At 37.3% G+C, this 18027-nt stretch overlaps 1 protein-coding gene across 4 annotated transcripts in view; it reads right to left on the reverse strand.

Annotated features, from left to right (window-relative positions):
• Positions 1-7217: 7217 nt before the first annotated feature.
• SETD3 (SET domain containing 3, actin N3(tau)-histidine methyltransferase) overlaps positions 7218-18027 on the reverse strand; it is a 65314-nt gene continuing 54504 nt past the window's right edge. For 2 of the 4 annotated variants that reach the window (XM_075712754.1, XM_075712753.1), the window contains exons 9-13: positions 15239-15313; positions 12371-12537; positions 11644-11729; positions 9789-9949; positions 7218-9167 (exon numbers count right to left, since the gene is read on the reverse strand). In XM_075712754.1, the coding sequence (XP_075568869.1) occupies positions 8724-9167; positions 9789-9949; positions 11644-11729; positions 12371-12537; positions 15239-15313 (933 nt within the window). In that variant the 3' untranslated portion in view covers positions 7218-8723. Of the gene's footprint in view, positions 9168-9788; positions 9950-11643; positions 11730-12370; positions 12538-15238; positions 15314-18027 lie in introns of those variants that run through there. The other 2 variants (XM_075712756.1, XM_075712755.1) reach the window with 2 other exon arrangements.

Raw genomic sequence — 18027 nt, forward strand, 5'->3', positions numbered from 1 at the left:
CTTCTTGAAACTCAGCTTAAGATGACTGAACTGTTCTGTCAGAGAATATTACTACTCCCAAAAGTAAAATCTGAGGGAAAGATTAATATACTTTGCTGAGAGTAAGCTTGATAACTATCATTGTGCTGCGTATTTGCTTCTCGTGGCAGATGATATTTGATCATTTGAAATGATTACTTAGCTTTAGCTGAAAATCTTTTGAATCAAGTGGCTATAAATCATCTATCCCACAAGTATTGCTACTAACTAGCGAGCATTTAGACAGCATTAGCACGGGCTAATAACGCCTCTCAAAGGGAGAAGGGGCAGAGAGTTCCTCAAGTGTGCGTGTGCGTGTGTGTAAAAACCTCTGGGGACAATGCAGGAGTTTTTAAAGCAACGGCTAAACCTCTCCCATGAACAATAAGCCACATCAGTGCCAAACTGTACTGCAGTATTTTAAACTCAAAAGCCACACTTCTTTTCCAGGGGGGAAATAATTTCATCTTATCTTGAGTGATGATATTAGAATATGAATGTTGTGCAATTACATTGGTGCACGTGTTGGCAGTGGCAGATACTTCATCGCCCTGTACTTGAAGCGAGCCTGTTCAGAAGCCCAGAGCTGCAGCTTCCACAAAACAGGACTGAGAATTTGTGACAACATCTCCATTTCTAAGGCTTGGGTAATAGTACTTGTACTACTTCATGAAAAAGTTATACAGGAAACACTATTATCTTCAACACACAGCTTTTTATTCTTTGAAAGATTTGTGTATCATTCCTGCATTGAAGTGTTTGGCATCAGCCTATAAAACTGCTGCAATATTACTCCAGAAGGACTCACAATCTTAGCTGATACCTAAAAACTATGCAAAAATGTATGTGAAAAATAGGTTTCCAAAAATCACTCAACACTGACATTATACTAAAGGTGCAATGATTTTATTAACGTAGAAAATGACTGCTTCTGATTCATCTGCAAACACTTCTTCAATGGATGATGCAATTTAAAATTAATAAATATGCTTTTTGATGGATACTTTTCAGAGGTTTCAAAAATGACAACACGCTTCAGTTCTAATTTTTAATTGACAGCTTAAGGGACCCAACATACCAATGTATCCTTTAGGAACTGATGCCACAGAACCAAGGGTTTATTTTTCTGATCTCGTGGCTCATTGATACCCAGGTGTTCTTAAAATGCCATATAACTAGGCTTTGGTCATCTGAAAACACCACCACCATTTCCTTATTCACTCAGCTTGTTTATACCTTTCAGCTGTGGTTAGAGGCTGCTTTTGAGCTGTGGGAAAAATCACATGTATACATGAAAAAAATTAAAGGGACAAATTATGGATTTGCATAATTAGAAGCTAAAGTAGAGTAAGTTAACAGGGACGTTAGTGGAAATGAGTTTAAACAGCTTACTGTGATCTATACTTTTCCTGTAGTCTGTTTTACGCTATTCCTTGTACTTCAAATCCATAGCAGTTCTGGTCCTTTTGTTACTAACCGCTCAATAGTATCTTGACAGCAGAACTACATCTTCGTTCTCATTTAATAACTATTTATCATTCTGTATCTGCCCATTTTCAAGAAGGAATAAAGTTAAGTGTTCCAGAAATTGGAAAAAATTGAAACTTGACCTTTATTAAGTGGGTTAATTGTCACAATCTCAGCGTGTATGAAATTAATGACCAAAAAGTGGAACTTCAGAGTTTCAGAAGACTAGGTTAATGTCCAAAAAAGTCTAAACTCTGACCTTCTTGACATATGCCAAAAGAAACAGCCACCTTAATAAATTACTACCTGTGTGCAATTATAATAAACCATTCCTAGCATCCAATCACTTGAATTAATTGCTGCAAGGCAGTAGGGCTTTCTTACAGATATTCAAGTTAATCTAAAAATTCCTTTGCAGTTCATAGGAGGCTGTTGGTGCATGCCTGTTTCAGTATGGAGATTCAGTTTTAATATTTCATGCCTTTACACCACAAATCTGTATACAAACCCACTTATTAGTGCTGAAATTAGGGACCTTGGCTGAGTTACTAGCAGCACAGAAAGTGGTGAACCAGCATGGAATAAAGCAAAACGAAATGAATTTGCCTTAACCCACAGCATAAAGCAATTGCTGGATGCAGGACACCTACACAGTTCCCAAATTTCAGCCTGACAGAGGAGAAACAGACAACTTTTGTAAATACGAAAACAAACTGCAGAATATTTAAATCAAACAGCATTCACAAAAAGAAAGTAAACAAAAAAAACCCAACGCCTCCATTTGCACGGAACCAAGTCCGCAGTACAACGCAAAACCTGCTGACGTCCACACCTCCGTGTCAAACACGGATGAATTGGCCAGGAGGATGGCCAGTATTTCTCCTACGGATAGCAAATGCATCTAGGGAGTGGGTAGGTGGTCCCAGCTGGACACAAAGCAAGAGGTTACCTGGCCGGTAACATCTGGAAGTGAAACAAGGCACCATGCTGGAATTAGGCTACTGTTGGTCTAGCCACATAGAGGAAGAGCAGTGGGATGCTACAAGGAAACTTGGGGTTTGCCCCTGTTGATTCTATTTGGAGGGCAAATGACTTGTGTGATCAGGGCTGTTAAGTTGACCCAGTTTTCAAAAACAATCTATGCTTAATATTAAATAAAATCCTATTTCATTATCTACTTATCTAATTATCAGTTCAATTGAATCAATTCAACGGATTAATTATCAGTTCAATTATCTAATTCTGCTAGTATCTGAATCTGTGCATAAGCAATGGTGATTCAGTTGGGAAAACAACATTCCTCACACACGCAAGATTTTATTCCCTATCCTCATGCAGATTTTAAACACCTTTCTGAAGAAGCAAAGCCAAGTCTCAAAGGGCTACAGATCTGTTTTATTCCAGTTCACATTAAGCTGCTCAAAGGCACAAGCAGTGGTGGTCAGCATTACCTATTTTGGCATGTCTGAACTGGATTTAATTGGAAAACGTTTGTCTAGTTTCTCCAAATTGGGAAGTTAAAAAACAAATGTGTGTGGACATACTCCAAAATCTTTAAATACTGAAAATCAGAAAAACAGAAATAAAAGGAGTTCAGAGCACAGTCAACAGAAGGAATTACCTGGAAAATGGAAGACTCAGGTTCAAAAGCCTCTTCTCTGCTTGATCATCTTTATATGATAAAATAGTCCTACACACAACAATATTATTTGGACAAAGGCCCCCAAGTCTAGACATACTATGTTTCAGGTGAGTGTCCTGAATACAGCACTATCTTCTATTTTCATATTGCTCTGTGGCTTTGTCCAGTCCTTCCATGCTGGATTCATAAAGCCTTTCCTTACCCCCTCAGTGCTGAGTAGTTCTCACACAACGGCAAAGGAGCGAGTTAATGGACAGCAGTGACTCCAACCCAGACTTCACTCAGGTCGTCCCCAGCACCGACAGCAAGGCAAGCAGCCACTTGCACCCGTCCTTCGCTGCCAGTTTAACGCATTACAACAGTTTGTAATTCATACGTTTTCACCTGTTCCTAGGGAAAGTGAAGCCCTTGTCTAATTGTGAAATGTATGGCCTGCTTAAAAATCCACAGTAATTATAGTACCGATTGGAGATACTTTTTTTGAACACTCACTGAAATAATTCCTAAACTTCTTACTCTTCAGGATAGCAACCACTGCCTCCAAGACAAGCTAGCTTGTGTTCAGTTGTCCAGCTTTTATTTTCCACTTAAGGACATCTGCTTGCTTTCCTCCCCCATCAAGCTTAATCTTTCACGATGAAAAATGGCACCAGCTCCAGCTGTTAAGGCTTCCTAGCATGAGAGACTGTGCTGGTTTTGGCTGGAGTAGAGTTAATTTTCTTCACAGTAGCTAGCATGGGGCTGTGTTTTGCCTTTGTGCTGAAAACAGTGTTGATAACACAGGGATGTTTTCGTTATTGCTGAGCAGTGCTTACACAGGGTCAAGGCCTTTTCTGCTCCTCACACCACCCCACCAGCGAGTGGGCTGGGGGTGCACAAGAAGTTGGGAAGGGACACAGCCAGGACAGCTGACCCCAACTACCAAAGGGATATTCCACACCATATGACGTCATGCTCAGCATGTAAAGCTGGGGGAAGAAGGAAGGGTGGGACTTTTGGAGTGATGGTGTTTGTCTTCCCAAGTCACCATTACGTGTGATGGAGCCCTGCTTTCCTGGAGATGGCTGAACAGCTTCCTGCCGATGGGAAGCAGTGAATGAATTCCTTACTTTGCTTTACCTATGAAACTGTCTTTATCTCAACCCACGAGTTTTCTCTCTTTCACCCTTCTTTCCCCCATCCCACCAAAGGGGAGTGAGCGAGTGGCTGTGTGGGGCTTAGTTGTCGGCTGGGCTTAAACGACAAAGGCAGAAGTCAAATGCTTCCTAGTTTCCAACTATTCCAGTAATGACTGTGCAACACTTTCTGGGCAATGCAAACACTGACGACCAACTTGATTGCTTTTGTAAACTGCCAGGTCCAGTTTGTGCTGCTACCAATGTTAAAAAAAAAAAAAAAATTTAATTTGTAAGTGAAGCTTGATGTCTACATACACTGAAAATAAAGATAATTGTTAATGACTAAAGACAACTTAACAAGGCAAAAATCACATTTTGTTAGAAGTACATGAGTAGCCCGTACTACCCAATGTATGCTGCTACACAAACCGGCTTATTCAAGTACATTTCAAAGCCTGTTACTGATAATCTGGGAGTGTAAGTACTAGAGCACTCCATCTTCAGCAAAAGCCTGCAAAAAAAAGGAAAAGAAAAAAAAAAAATGGGTGTTTTTGTTTCTGCTTGGTACCATAGGCTAGGCACTTTGGCATTTGGCAAAATTTCGATTTGTGTTTTTCACTAAACAAATTATCATAGATTTCATTTGTATTCCTAAAGCTCAAGTTTATGTCATTTACACTAACTCTAGAACAGTCATTCATTCAGTTTTGAAATACACTGAATACACCAGTGAACCGAAGGAGGCACAAACCCCAAAAGAATCCAGGACCATTTGTGGCTTTTTTTCTTAAGCATGGATTGAGTTTTATTTATTTTAACTGAAAAATCCTCCACATGGTTTCCAAACTTGTGGCATTCGTTAGGAAATAGATGTAAACCAAGAAATGCTAAGGAAGCTCTTCTAACCATGAGTCACCAATTTACGTGCTGTACTTTGTACAGCAAGCGATGCACTCAAAGAAGGAAGCATGTAGAAGCTATTAAATATAGATGGTAATTATGTGAAAATCATGCGGTTATATCTGACTTCAACAAGGATCAGTTGGAAATCTTCTAGAGAAAAAGGAATGGGTATTGCTTCATCAGATAAATTTGGTAGAGCACTGCTTTTTCTGAACACTCCTGTTTAGCACAGAGTACGAGAAATAGCAAGGACTGACTTTCAGTCCGTAAAATCAGAAAAGAGCAATGGATTTTGGGAGCATCTTTATTGTGTCAGAGTGAAACACTTCAAATTACGTTTCATAATTACTTCACATGTCTTTCTATAAAATAAGGCTGATAGAAGTGGCAGCAGCAGGTATTAAATACTGTTTCTAAACACGTGAACTAGAGATCAGTTTGCATAACCTAAATCTTCCAGTGCACCTTTGAAACATGCAAGTTCCATGACTCCACAATGATCATTCCTCTCTAAAGGCAAATTAGCCTCAAGAATGCAGCTACTGTCGAGCTGTATAGATTTTCTGTACATACCGCCTTTTAACGATGTCCAAAGGAAGGAATACTTATTTTAGACAAGATGCTAGAACACAGCTTATTTTAGCCAAGATCCTAAACCACCTTACTTCCACAGCCAGAAGGCTCTCAGCTCTCGTGTACTCATGACAGCACGTAAGCTAAGGTTGAGTTTATATACTTTACCAGCATTTTTTCCAAGCGGAGGTTGTTGCTCAGTTTTTCTGTTTGCCTTTATCAACAGGGCTGTATGGACATTGTCTTGCAGTACAGAAGAAGTAGTTATATGTTGTTAGGGAAAATATTCCTCGGTAGGTAGGTTCACGCAAAACTCAAAAGGGCTTTTTTTTTTGTTTTGGGAGAACAGTCCGAAAAATCCAAGTGATGTCTTTCTTACAGGAATACTTCAGATAGCTAGCTAAACAGAAGCAAGATTTGGCATTTAGCCTGGGATTAGTGTGAACAGCCTCTTAACCAAACATTATGAAGAAAGTTAACTTTAAAATGCTTTGAAAGGTCTGTTTTCATGACAGATGGTAATAAGGGCTCATCAGTGCCAATTTTTTTTGTTTCCACCTCAGTTTTCAAAAGCTTAAGTTTTAGGTTAGTGCTTCTGAGAAACCACTACATGCGTAGAGGAAAAATGCAAATTACAAAATTAAATTACTCACTATTTTTATTGTGTGCAACACATTTTTCTAAATAACACTAACATATGAAGAGTAAGAATTTGACCATGTGCTTAATAGACCACTTTCCCCTTCTGTTTACTAGAACCCCTCTTTTTTTTTTTTTTTTTTTTTGCCAGCTCTTTGTCCTTTAATCTTTAGCTGTACATCTGGACAGTTATTCCTCTCCCCACAGACCCCAAAAGATACAGCAGTCGGTAGCAGGTAGAGGTTTTGTTTGTATAATACACTCACTAGGGAAGACATGGTAGAACTATATTTTATTCAAGAAAACCCACACATTCTGTCCTGTGGTGACCACAGGCTTTGCTAAGCCATAGATATCAGCAAATACTGGAACAAAATACAGTGTATCAGATTGAATCAAAGCATTTAAATTCGGAATTACAGTTATAATTTTCAGGGAAGGCTAGTTTCAGAATTGCATCATAGTATCTAGTACAATGTTGTGCAATGTAAGTGGCAGAAACAGAAATGGAATATTGGTCCTAATAAAAACTGAAATGTAATGACTTTTGCATGACATTTAAACTGTCAAGACAACAATCATAACATTCTACCAAAGGCAGCATATAGTTACAAAAATACTGGTCCAGCATCTTGTTAGTGGTGAAGCAATATCCAAGGTGCAATGGCAACGTGCCATTCTTAGTGAAATATTTTTTAAAAAACTATTTTTTCTATTTTCCCCACACTGATACTAGCTGAACACCAAAACAACTATGAAAGAAAGTCACTACTTATTATGTGTATTGCACCAAAGATTTATGCAAAAACACATTTTCCAAGTTGCAGTATAAAAGCAGCAAAATCTAATAAAACTATGAACCTGCCAAAAGACATTTTACTGCAACTGATCTTGGATGAGCAGGCTGCAACATCTATTGAGCTTTAAACAACTGTCCAAGCTTGTCTGTTCTATCCATTATCTTGAACTTAATGATATGAAGGTAAAAGACAAAGTCCTTAATATTGAGAACAGAATTAAATCACTTTATACTCCTCTCCATTCACGCACAAAATAAAAATATTCCACCCTCCTCTCCTCCCAATACCCAGGTAATTTCAAAGTCAAGCCTTGGAATTACTCTTATTCTGATATTGCACTGTGCTAGGATTGTATTGTTTCCACCTAGAAGTTAAAACATACAGTATGAGGGTGACCAAAATTGCTGGAGACAGTAGACCTGCTTAGCTTGTGGAGGTATCCCAAGAAATGTGCATAAGACAGAGACACAATCTAAATGGCAAAGCATACTGCAGGCTTGGCTGTGGTCTGGTCTTGGGCCAGAAATACATTAGCCTGCCTGCCATTTCCTTCAAGAAAACAGCATCAGTATCTTAACCAAAAGACGAAGTTGAGTAAGATCAGGTAACCATGTTACATTCAATGTTACATCGAACAACACAGAAATGAAGGAGTAGCAGACAGGAATATTAATCATATTTTCCTTTTAATAATGGTTTAGTCAAAAGTGTAGCTTTGAAAAATCTCTAGCTAGTTGTGAAAACCTGAAGAAGCTGGGAAGCGATCTCACTTTGAACAGTACAGTTTAAAGCTGTGGCTTGGCCTATCTGCTCTCAAACTTTCCAGTAGCACTGCCAACCTTGTAAATAAAAGGTACCACCTGGATATAAAAAGAAGTCAGCCTTTAAAAATTGGTGAATGTTGTATTGTAGCAGCCTAACTCTGACTGAAGAAGAAAGATGAGATATTTTTATACAGTAAACAAAAGACAAAGTAAACTGAAATCTTCAGAGATCACTTTAAGTGTATACAATTTGGATTCTCATTAACATTTAAAACTACCAATCATAAGGTTGCCACCTTACCTTTTTCTGGACTGGTATACCTGATTTTAAACAGGTTTTCCTCCAGTCTCCCAAGTTTCTGATCCTCTTATCCAGTTTTCTGCTGTACTGCTCTCCCACCTTCATGCTGAATACCGAGTCAGTCCTGCCTTCTGCTTTTCTTGGCAGGAGGCAGAGCAAGCTTTTAATTTCGGTAGTCAGAGTGACAGAACAACAAAAGCACAGCAGATAGAAGAGCTTAATTCTTCCCCAGGAAGAAAATACATTTGGTTCAACAAAGGGCTGCAAAATCTTCCAAAGGCACCTCTTTCCCCAGTTTTTGCCTGAAAGCAAGATGGCAATCTTAATTGAAAAGGGATGCTAAATCTTTTAAATAACTTAAAAATTCATTTTTATATAAAGCAGCAAAAACATTTTTCTCTGCAGAAAGAGAAATGCTAACAAAGAAACACACCAACATAAACGCACTGTTCATAAACTTCAGCTAATTTAATTTCACAAGAAAGTAAAATTTTAGGATTATTCTTTAACTTCATCAGTACTTTCTGAAGAAGATTCTTTGGCATCTTCAGTGTCTCTGTCGCTTTTCTCTTTATTTAGATTTTCACTTTCTGATTTGGTCCCATTAAATAGAGAGTTTTCACCATTTACAAACCCATTCTCTGTGACTTCAGCATGAATAGCTTCATCAATCTTTAAGTCCCCTTGCTCTTCCACATCTTCTAGGTTTCTCAAGACAATAGGGAGTCTAGAGTCTGCCACAGTGTTCTCCAGCAAGGCAATATTGCTCTCTTCATATTTAGGAAGAGGAGCTCCATCTGCCATTTGTTTCGTATAATACTCTCGGCTAGCAGCTGCACTCTTTACTGCTTTCTCCAAGATCTCTTTTTCACCTAAGCGCAGTTTGATAGCCATTATCGCATGTGAAGTAAGGTCATGGGTCTCCAAGAAGGACTTATCATCCTGTTAGGAAAAAAAAAGCAAGTTTGTTAGTAACAACCAATACAATAAAAAAAATCCCTCAATTTTTCTCTCTATGCGTTAACAATAAGTGACGTTAGGTTCTTCAGGCTGAGTCAAACAGACATATATGAATGAGGGGGTCTGCATGGAGTCCCAGGTGAAATTTGTCAAGAATTCATAAACCAGCCAAAAATTTCTCCACATAGATCAGCCTGCACAACAAGTGAAGTCAGGAGACTTCACAAATATATGAAACATGGAGGTTTATTAATACGCTCGCAATAGGAGCACATTTCTTTGCAGTCTGGAGAATGCAATAGACAAGTTCAAACTGATTCCCCATTTTACTTGCAGAGAAAAAGCAGGCAGCCTCTATTTGGAGAATCAAAGAAAAAATACATTAACAAAATTACGTTAACAAAATTTTCTTTTTTGAGATCTTATTTGATTTTCCTTAGATAATGCAAATCTGTTTCTACACTTTAAAAAGTATAGAATGAATTATGTACTAACATTCAGATTGAAGTTTATAAAGACAAGATTGGGGGACAAAATATCTTTTGCTACAGTCATAACACAAAACATATCAGACATTTAAATTACATATAATGATAATTTTACCTCCACAGTGGTTTTATAGGTTTTCAAAAGAAGGGATGCTCTGGCTTCTAGGAATGTCCAAAGTTTAACTTCATTGTCCCAGCTAACGGGAAACTCAGAGTTCCCCAGAGTGAAGATTTTGTCAATGGCATGCTCGCCTATCAAGTGTTCCTTCAGTTCTTCTGCAATAAGTATAAAACCAATCTGTTAAAAACCGTCTTATCATTCACTTTGTCAGTTGACAAACTGTAGAAAGATTTATTTTCAATAGTACAGCTTTGAGCAGCTAACAAAAAAAAAAGCTCTCCTCAAATAAGAATTATCAGATATACTAGCTATTTTTAGGATTCTCCTCAAAGAAGCAACTGGAGGTCTTGAGGTTAGCAGAAAATGGACCTTCTGCTCCACTCTGAAATAAAGATTATTTATATATCATTGCCTCTCATACACAGCATAACTTTGTGACAGCGAGATGGAACATTTTGTATAATACTTGATAAACACAAGGGAGTAATTCTTTTAAAGGGTTCAGCGAACTTTTTGATAATAAAAGGAACAGGCCAAAGAGTATGCAAATAGCAATGGAATTATTTTTCCTGTGGTTTTGGTAATCTTTTTCAGTAGCAGAAACTCCCTACAGTTGGTCAGAAAAGACATCCATCAAACAAACCTCACACAGAGTAGAAAATGTTTAATCAGCTCCTTGCCATTACACAAATTACATTAATCTTTCAATTACCAAATTTCACTCCTGCAAAGCAGCTATCACAAACTTCACAAACCACTTGCATGTAGTTTCTCAATAAACAGTTTTCTTACACAGTATTTAAGACATATGAATAATCTGAGCAGAATCATATATCAGAGTAATGCAATTAAAATGTTTACTAGCTATATTTTCTTCTCTGAGCCAAAATTCACCCCCTCATTGGCATCCTAAAATTTTCTTTACTTGAATTTACTTCTCTAAAGTGGTCAGGCAGTTGGACTAGATGATCGCTGTAGGTCCCTTCCAACTGAACTATTCTATTCTGTTTTCTTAAGTTCTAGAAGATGGATGACAGGATGCAGTGAAGGCATGACACTAAATAAGTTAGGTTGTTTTTATTAAAGAAAGCAAATAGAGCACATGCAAAAACTTAACAACTTCAGCATTCCTACTGGTATGAAAATCTATAACATCCGCACAGCATCCCTAACTGCAAGGGAATTCTCTCACTGTCATGAAAAACTGTCACATCTATAACCTCCAAAACTGCATCTAACCATCAAGCAGCTATTACAAACTTTTAATCAGAAGTTTCACATGCACAAATTAGGTGAATATTTATTAATTGTACATATATTTTCCCCATAAACCCCCCCGAACATAAGAGAAGCACTACAAAGACAGCTGGCAAATATGTAAGTTGGTTTTAGATTATGAATCACCAAAATCTTGAAAATACTCAACTTTGAAATGTCTCTTCCATATTTCTCCTACAGAACAGGATATTCCAATTCCATACCTAAATGATTCTAGCAGTGATGGCTAATATGCTATAATTTTAGGCATGTAAACCCCTAGTTCTCATATGATCTTGTTCTGTGAACCATTTTTAAACCTAAGAACTAAAGATCAAGCTCCAAAGCTCACTCATTCACAACAGCCTGGGAGATTTTTTAAAAAAAAAAAAGCATCACCTCATGCTTTTTGAGTTCCAGAAAGGCCTACATTACTGAAATAATCCCTCAGACAACATGGCCAAAGACTGGGTTTCTCACTAGCTTATAGATCCCTTTTTAACCTCAACTCCTCATCTCTTCCAATCTTCCAGCTCAGTGTTTTATATAAAAGTCTATCACATTCCTGCATTAAAAAAAAAAAAATTCTTACCTTCACTCATACAAAACACTCGAAGGAAAGCCAAAAGCTGGGCAGAGATTGGAGGCTCAGTGGAGTGCAAGGCAAAAACACTAGAACTAATAAAAGAAACAATCAAACAGCAACAGTAAATGCAAGTTCTATTGTCATACCTTTGAACTTATTTCAGCATAAAAGACCTTAAAGTATACAGCAAATACACTGTTACAAAAGCAACTTTTAAAAAATTAGGTAATACTAGTTCAAACTGAAGAAAAGCTTCCCTAACCTGTATCTGAAAAGAACAATTATTTCTATAATTTTACACTTAAAATTATTTTTATATGGCTTTCATAATAAATTCATGAAAATGCAATGTTTCACGTCTGCTTCTCCTAACAGTACCCTCCGGACTGAAAAGACTAAAGGAAAATGCTGTGGTTCACATACTGAGCATCGCAGTATGTCTGCAAGGGATAAGAAAGAACGAACAAACACAGATTGCTTCAAATTAATCCTTGCTCTGTTTTTGTTCAAATGGTTATTAAAGCAAAGGCTTTTTTCCTCATATATGGCCCAAATTAGATAATATAGCTCAGAGAACATCTGTAAATATTATTACAATAACTTTAATTTGCTATACAAACAGGAGAAATGTTACAGCTAAGAAAACTATCATAGAACAGCTTTATATATAGTGTCCAGTAGAGCATATACTTTGGAAATATTTTAAAAACCCATGGCATTGTGTTTTACTTACGTTGGGATACCAGCACGAGCTAAGACCTCTGCCTTCATAGCATACAGCCTGTCACTTTTACTCACGCCAAGCTTTATTTTCACTCTGTCATGTGAATTATTATCAAAGAAAAAACCACTGTGGATCACAAATTCAGCGTTTGACCGAGTGCCATAAAAAATGTAAATCTAGAAGGATGAAAAGAGAAGTGAAGGGACAGGAAAAAAGCTTAAGATCAGCTCACAAAACTGACATAATTTGAAAGTTATTTCCTGAAAGAGTTACTATGCTGAGTACAAGGTATATTTGGTTATATAAAGAAACATGCTTTGTTTTCTGGTATCAATTCAAACACTGTATACAGTGTGGCAATATACTTTAGAGGTAGATGTAAACATATCCATGTAACAGAGACTTTGAAAGGAGAGAAGAGGTTCTTATTCTATACTTTAAAATAAAACTGCTTTGTTTTCCCACACTGTCATAAAATATCAGTATATGGAAATAAGCTTTCAAAGATCCTATGCCTTTTAAAGGCTAAAAAAATCTGAGACAAGGAGGGCCCATTAAAACAAACTGTGTTTCTGGGGTCATTTTTCCCCCATATGTCCAAAAGGGTAACCTACACTGCTGATGGATCAACTTTGCTTTTGTTTTAACGTTACCTTAAGGCATGGATATACCAAAGTATATCAATAGAAAGAGATCTGATCTGTGTTCAGCCAGTATTTATTTTTTTGTGTTATACTCTGAACTCTTTAGATAAAGCAAATAGTTCACTTGAATTCACATTAAAAAAAGCAGTTCCTAAATATAACCTGCAACAAGTGTTTAATTCAGGGCTAGGCTGTATGAATTACATGGCATAAGAGGTCAGAGTAGCAATTGTCTTCTCCCACATCAAGAGGATATTTTCCCTTTTCGTCTGATAACAGAATTGTCAATCAGAAAAAAAAGTTTCAACAGTTACAGAACTCCCTTCTTAACCTTAGGGTACAGCAATGCTCTGGATACCTGTAAGCTTCCACTCCTCTCTAGCTGACAGAGAAAGGCACAGTGTTCTCTTAGAGCTCAATAACACTAACGATGCCATTTACTAATCTAAAATTGAAAACAAAGGAAGAACTATTTATCCTAAGCACTAAATGCTTAATATTAAATTATACTAAACATTATACTGTAACACACTTGTATAATGAACAAGTGACCTGCCTAGGTACGTTAAGGCAGTGGTTAAGGAGAGAGCTGCTAACCCTCTCAAGTTTTAAAACTACTGTGATACATCTCCTATTAAACTAAAAGTCACATGCCATGTGTAGATTATACAGTATGCTCTTACACTCTAAGACTGTTTTACAAAAAAGCCAATTAAACAGAATGAGAAAGTTGCTTTATTCAAGGACAGTGTTTGATAGATTCTGTGGACTTCTGCTGCCTCACAGTAGGAAAAGCAAGGATCATACATTCTTCCCGCTGAAACTGTAAGAAATAGCATCTGCACAGTATATTAAAAGATTGAAGCATTGTATAATAGAAGTGCTTTAATGATGTTGATAACAGTTAAAGTTTGCACAGAAATTTAAAAAAAAAGCCTGCTAAATAGCAAAGTGAAACTACTAAAATAAAATTGAAATAGAGGAAGCCTCTATAATTGAAATGGAGAGAGCAGCCAGAACAGCTATATGACACATCCATTGCCAGCTGTGGAAAATTATAAATTGGATCACTTCTGGAAAAACGGTGGACCCCTTTTAACTCGTCATACTGGTATTGGGAAAAAACAGCAAATATTTGACTACCATAACAAATTCTAAGAGCAACACAAAAAATATACAATCACTGTAAACCCTACCATAGCAATAAGGATAAATATACCTTTGGAAAGACATACTTAAAAAAATTTTTCAGACACATCTTTGTTAAAAAATAAGGTAACAATACATAAGAAAAATGAAAATAAAAATATTATTAAGCGTAAGACTGGCAAAATAATACACTAAAGGTAATAACTCAGAGACTGAATTACAAAACATTTCAGGACGTTTCATAGTCTTTTTCTGGCCATGCTGACTACAGTTGCACAAGCAGTAGGAAAAACTGAGTGTTACTACACTTGAGGGCTTAGGCTGGCTGCTGACACAGCACAGGAACCCTCCTACCAGAGTTTTCCTACACTGCTGGAACCACTGTCTTCAATGCATTGCTGGTTTTAACACTCATTTTTGTTTCTTAGCAGTTCTGAATAAAATACTGGATTCTGAACTGTTCCATGCATCTTTGCAAGATTCGCCCTTTGGTACTTTCAGGATGAAGGGATGTGTACACATGCGCATGCCTGTGTGAAAGGGAGGAATTTTATTTTTAGGTCCTTTCTCTTTTTCACTATGCATGGGAATGGCAACATGGGTAAAATGACTGGCAACTATACCGCATTTAACCTCTTGTTAAATGAAGACTAATACGAAACATAAACCAACAACGTTTTTAAGAAAGACTCTACAGTCTGCTATTGCAGACAAAGTGATACCCCAAACCTAAAATACATTTATCTTTGGTCCTTTGGATATGGCCTTTTATTAATCTCATCCAGAATACCAAACTCGGTGTCTGTGTATGCGCATTAACCTGGGATTAAACATTTCAACTAGTTCTCTAAAATACAAGGAATCAAAACTCTCCTAAAGTTGGGCTCTATAAAGAAAATATTTTACTCTGAAAAGTGTGCACTTAGTTTGGTAGTATTTTCACACAAAATTAGCTCAGCATAATAAAATTCAAACGTAGCAGGGCTTAATCCACACCACTCTGCTACTAAAAATTTGTAGGGAGTTACCAAGTGTCCACAAAACTTAATTAAAGAACAATTATGTAGATAATTGTTCACACTACCTGTTCTCCAGCCTTGAAATCTTGAAGCGCTACACATTCACACCGGTCATCTTCTAAATTGTAGCCTGTAGTGATCTATCCAAGGAAAGAGTAACAAAAGCACCTTTAGCATTTTATATCTATCTCCCCCACCATTGACAAAACACTGAAAATAGGTATTAACAATAGCAACTGCATACATTTCTTTCTCTGCACAATATAATATAGCTGGTAGTAACTGTTTTATGATTCCTGAGCAATCTCTTTTTAAAGAAAAATCTCTGCATTAAAGAAATCTAAGGGAAGAACGAAGTTACCTGAAGTGAATGGAAGGCTCTGAGGAAAGTACCCTCCATAGACCACAGACAGTCCTGTGCTAAAGCTGGCAGCTTGTTATAAAGTTCTGGAGTTTTCAGTCACTCCCATGAGGCCCAAGGGAGCAAGGCACTGACAGCTTTATATGTTGTGCTTATCCTTCAACTGCCAGCACATTTTTGATCTCTCAATGAAAAAGGATTAGATAACTGTGGATCTTTAGGGGATACAATCTTCAGAGAATTATAATTTACTTGCAAATAATCCCTTTATCTAAAGTTAAGTAATACTCTTAAAATGCTAAAAGGATTTTTTTTGATGGTAGCAGGCAATGGAAGAGGATACATTATCTTAATAAACCTGTACTTCTCCGAAAAAAAATTCAAAACTGTAAAGTGGTCACACTAACAAGTAAAGCTATCCTAGAAATGTAATACTTTTTTAAAGTGACAAACAGCATGTTCTTGAATAGTATGACCAAAGATGCAGGCACAGATGCAGCCACAGGATGGACCATAAGCTGCTGAACAATCAGGAAGCAACTTTTATGGCAGGTGTTCTGAATTCAGTACTGACAGAGCTAACTTACAGAAAAATATGCTCTGGGCCTGGGGAAAAACCCAGAAGAAGCCAAAGATTCTCTCTTAGCCTTTGTAAATGAAAACATACTTGTTTATGAGCTGACTTACATGCGAGTTGCGGTATACCCCGATTCCCATCTTGGATGCAGTTTGCCCAAAGACAGAACTTGGTGGATTATTTTGAAAGCTTGGTTGATGGTTTATACGTTAAGAGTTTTACACTGCTTGCATCGTCAAGTGTGCATTCGTCAGCCAAAACAGTGCTTTTAAAGTGAGCACGGGGAACTTGTCTACAATGCAGCAAATCCAAAATGGCAGCCACAAGCACGGCAGCTTGGTCCTGCGGCGGCTTGCAGATCTGCTCTGCATGCAGATGCCATCACTTCAGGTCTATTAATGGGTTTGTGGTACGTTAAGATCAGAAGAGAACATGAGAGTCATGCAATACGGCCTACTGCAAAACACAGGCTGTAGTACTTGAACACAGAAATTCCTGTACATTCACATTTAACAATTTTTAATTAAGATCTCTCGTTTAGAAGATTATCTAATCCTGAATTGCAGGTTGCAAGTGCTAGAGGATTGACCTTCACTATGACAAATGTACCTTCTAAGATCAAATACAGTAATCTTGGGAAAAACTGTAACTTCCATTCAAAAAAGGGAACTCTTGACAGCACTTGACCTATCCTGAAATTTTCTTAGTGAGTAAACTCAATGAAATACTTCTGAATGTGAAAACTCCATTCCAGTTTCTTGAAATGCCTGTGGAATAGGAGGCTTTCAAGGACTGGGGAAATTCCAATACGTGAAGAAAAGGATTCTGTCAGTTTAAGCATGCTTCGTTAGACTACTGCTCATTTTGGGGATTGGTTTTTATTTAACCCCCCCAAAAAAACCCAAACCAGCAGCGCTTCTGAAAGGCTTTTCTATAAAGCATAATGGAGTGCTAGACTCTTTATTTCCTCTTTCTTTTAATAGCAGTCATGTAAGAGAATTAACAGCATGTTTACTTCTCTTCCCACATGATAGCTGACAAATTGCATCCCTTCAGTTTTATTTCTGAAGCAGACTGATACATGAATTTCAAGTTGTGTATAAAGCATGCAATAGTCTGCTTGGTCAGTGATGAAGGATGGACCCAGCCCAACAGGCAGAATGTAGCTTATTTAAAGCTCTGGCAGAACTGGTAATCAACCTCTGACTGTCAAAATACAATCCCATTGAAGAATAACAATGAGAAATGCATGAAGACAACCATTTTGATATAGTTCTTAGAGGCAGGTTGATCTAATTAATAGTGTCAGAAGCAAGAAAAAGCTGGATGGACCTAGCTCCAGTTAAAACCCAAAGAGCATTTTATTATCTAGCTCATGGAAAAGGGCCCTGTGGAATAAAGCAAGATCAGGGATCTATAGCAGCTGATTGACTCAAGTATTTCAGCCCTACATTTGGAATAGACTAGACAGGGGCGCATAGAAGGCCATCTTTTGTTTCTTACTTTAGTGCAATGACGAACAATTCCCTTTATGTATTTTAAAGGGATGCACTATGATCAGAGCAGAACCCAGCCTCATCTTGCTCTACAATAATATAAACTACAATACAGACAGCTTACAGTTATCTTAGTAGCTTACAGTTTTCTTAGCAGTTTTTCCCTGTTTCTAATAGCACAAGAAAACTAACACACAACAGAAATAGGTTTAGTAGCTTTTCTTAGCCCATTATCAATATTACTGTTGTCTTATTCTTCCTAAATCTATAAATGTCTAAACTAGTTTCTGTAGAAATATGAAACGAGTAAAGGCTGTATATACACACGAAATATTTAAGTTCAGCACACACACACACCTCCCCCCTGCCCTTTAGGATACACTTCAGCACAAAAAAATGCTTCCAACCCTGATATACTAC

This window comes from Pelecanus crispus, chromosome 6 (assembly GCF_030463565.1).
Source record: "Pelecanus crispus isolate bPelCri1 chromosome 6, bPelCri1.pri, whole genome shotgun sequence".
Taxonomy (NCBI): domain Eukaryota; kingdom Metazoa; phylum Chordata; class Aves; order Pelecaniformes; family Pelecanidae; genus Pelecanus; species Pelecanus crispus.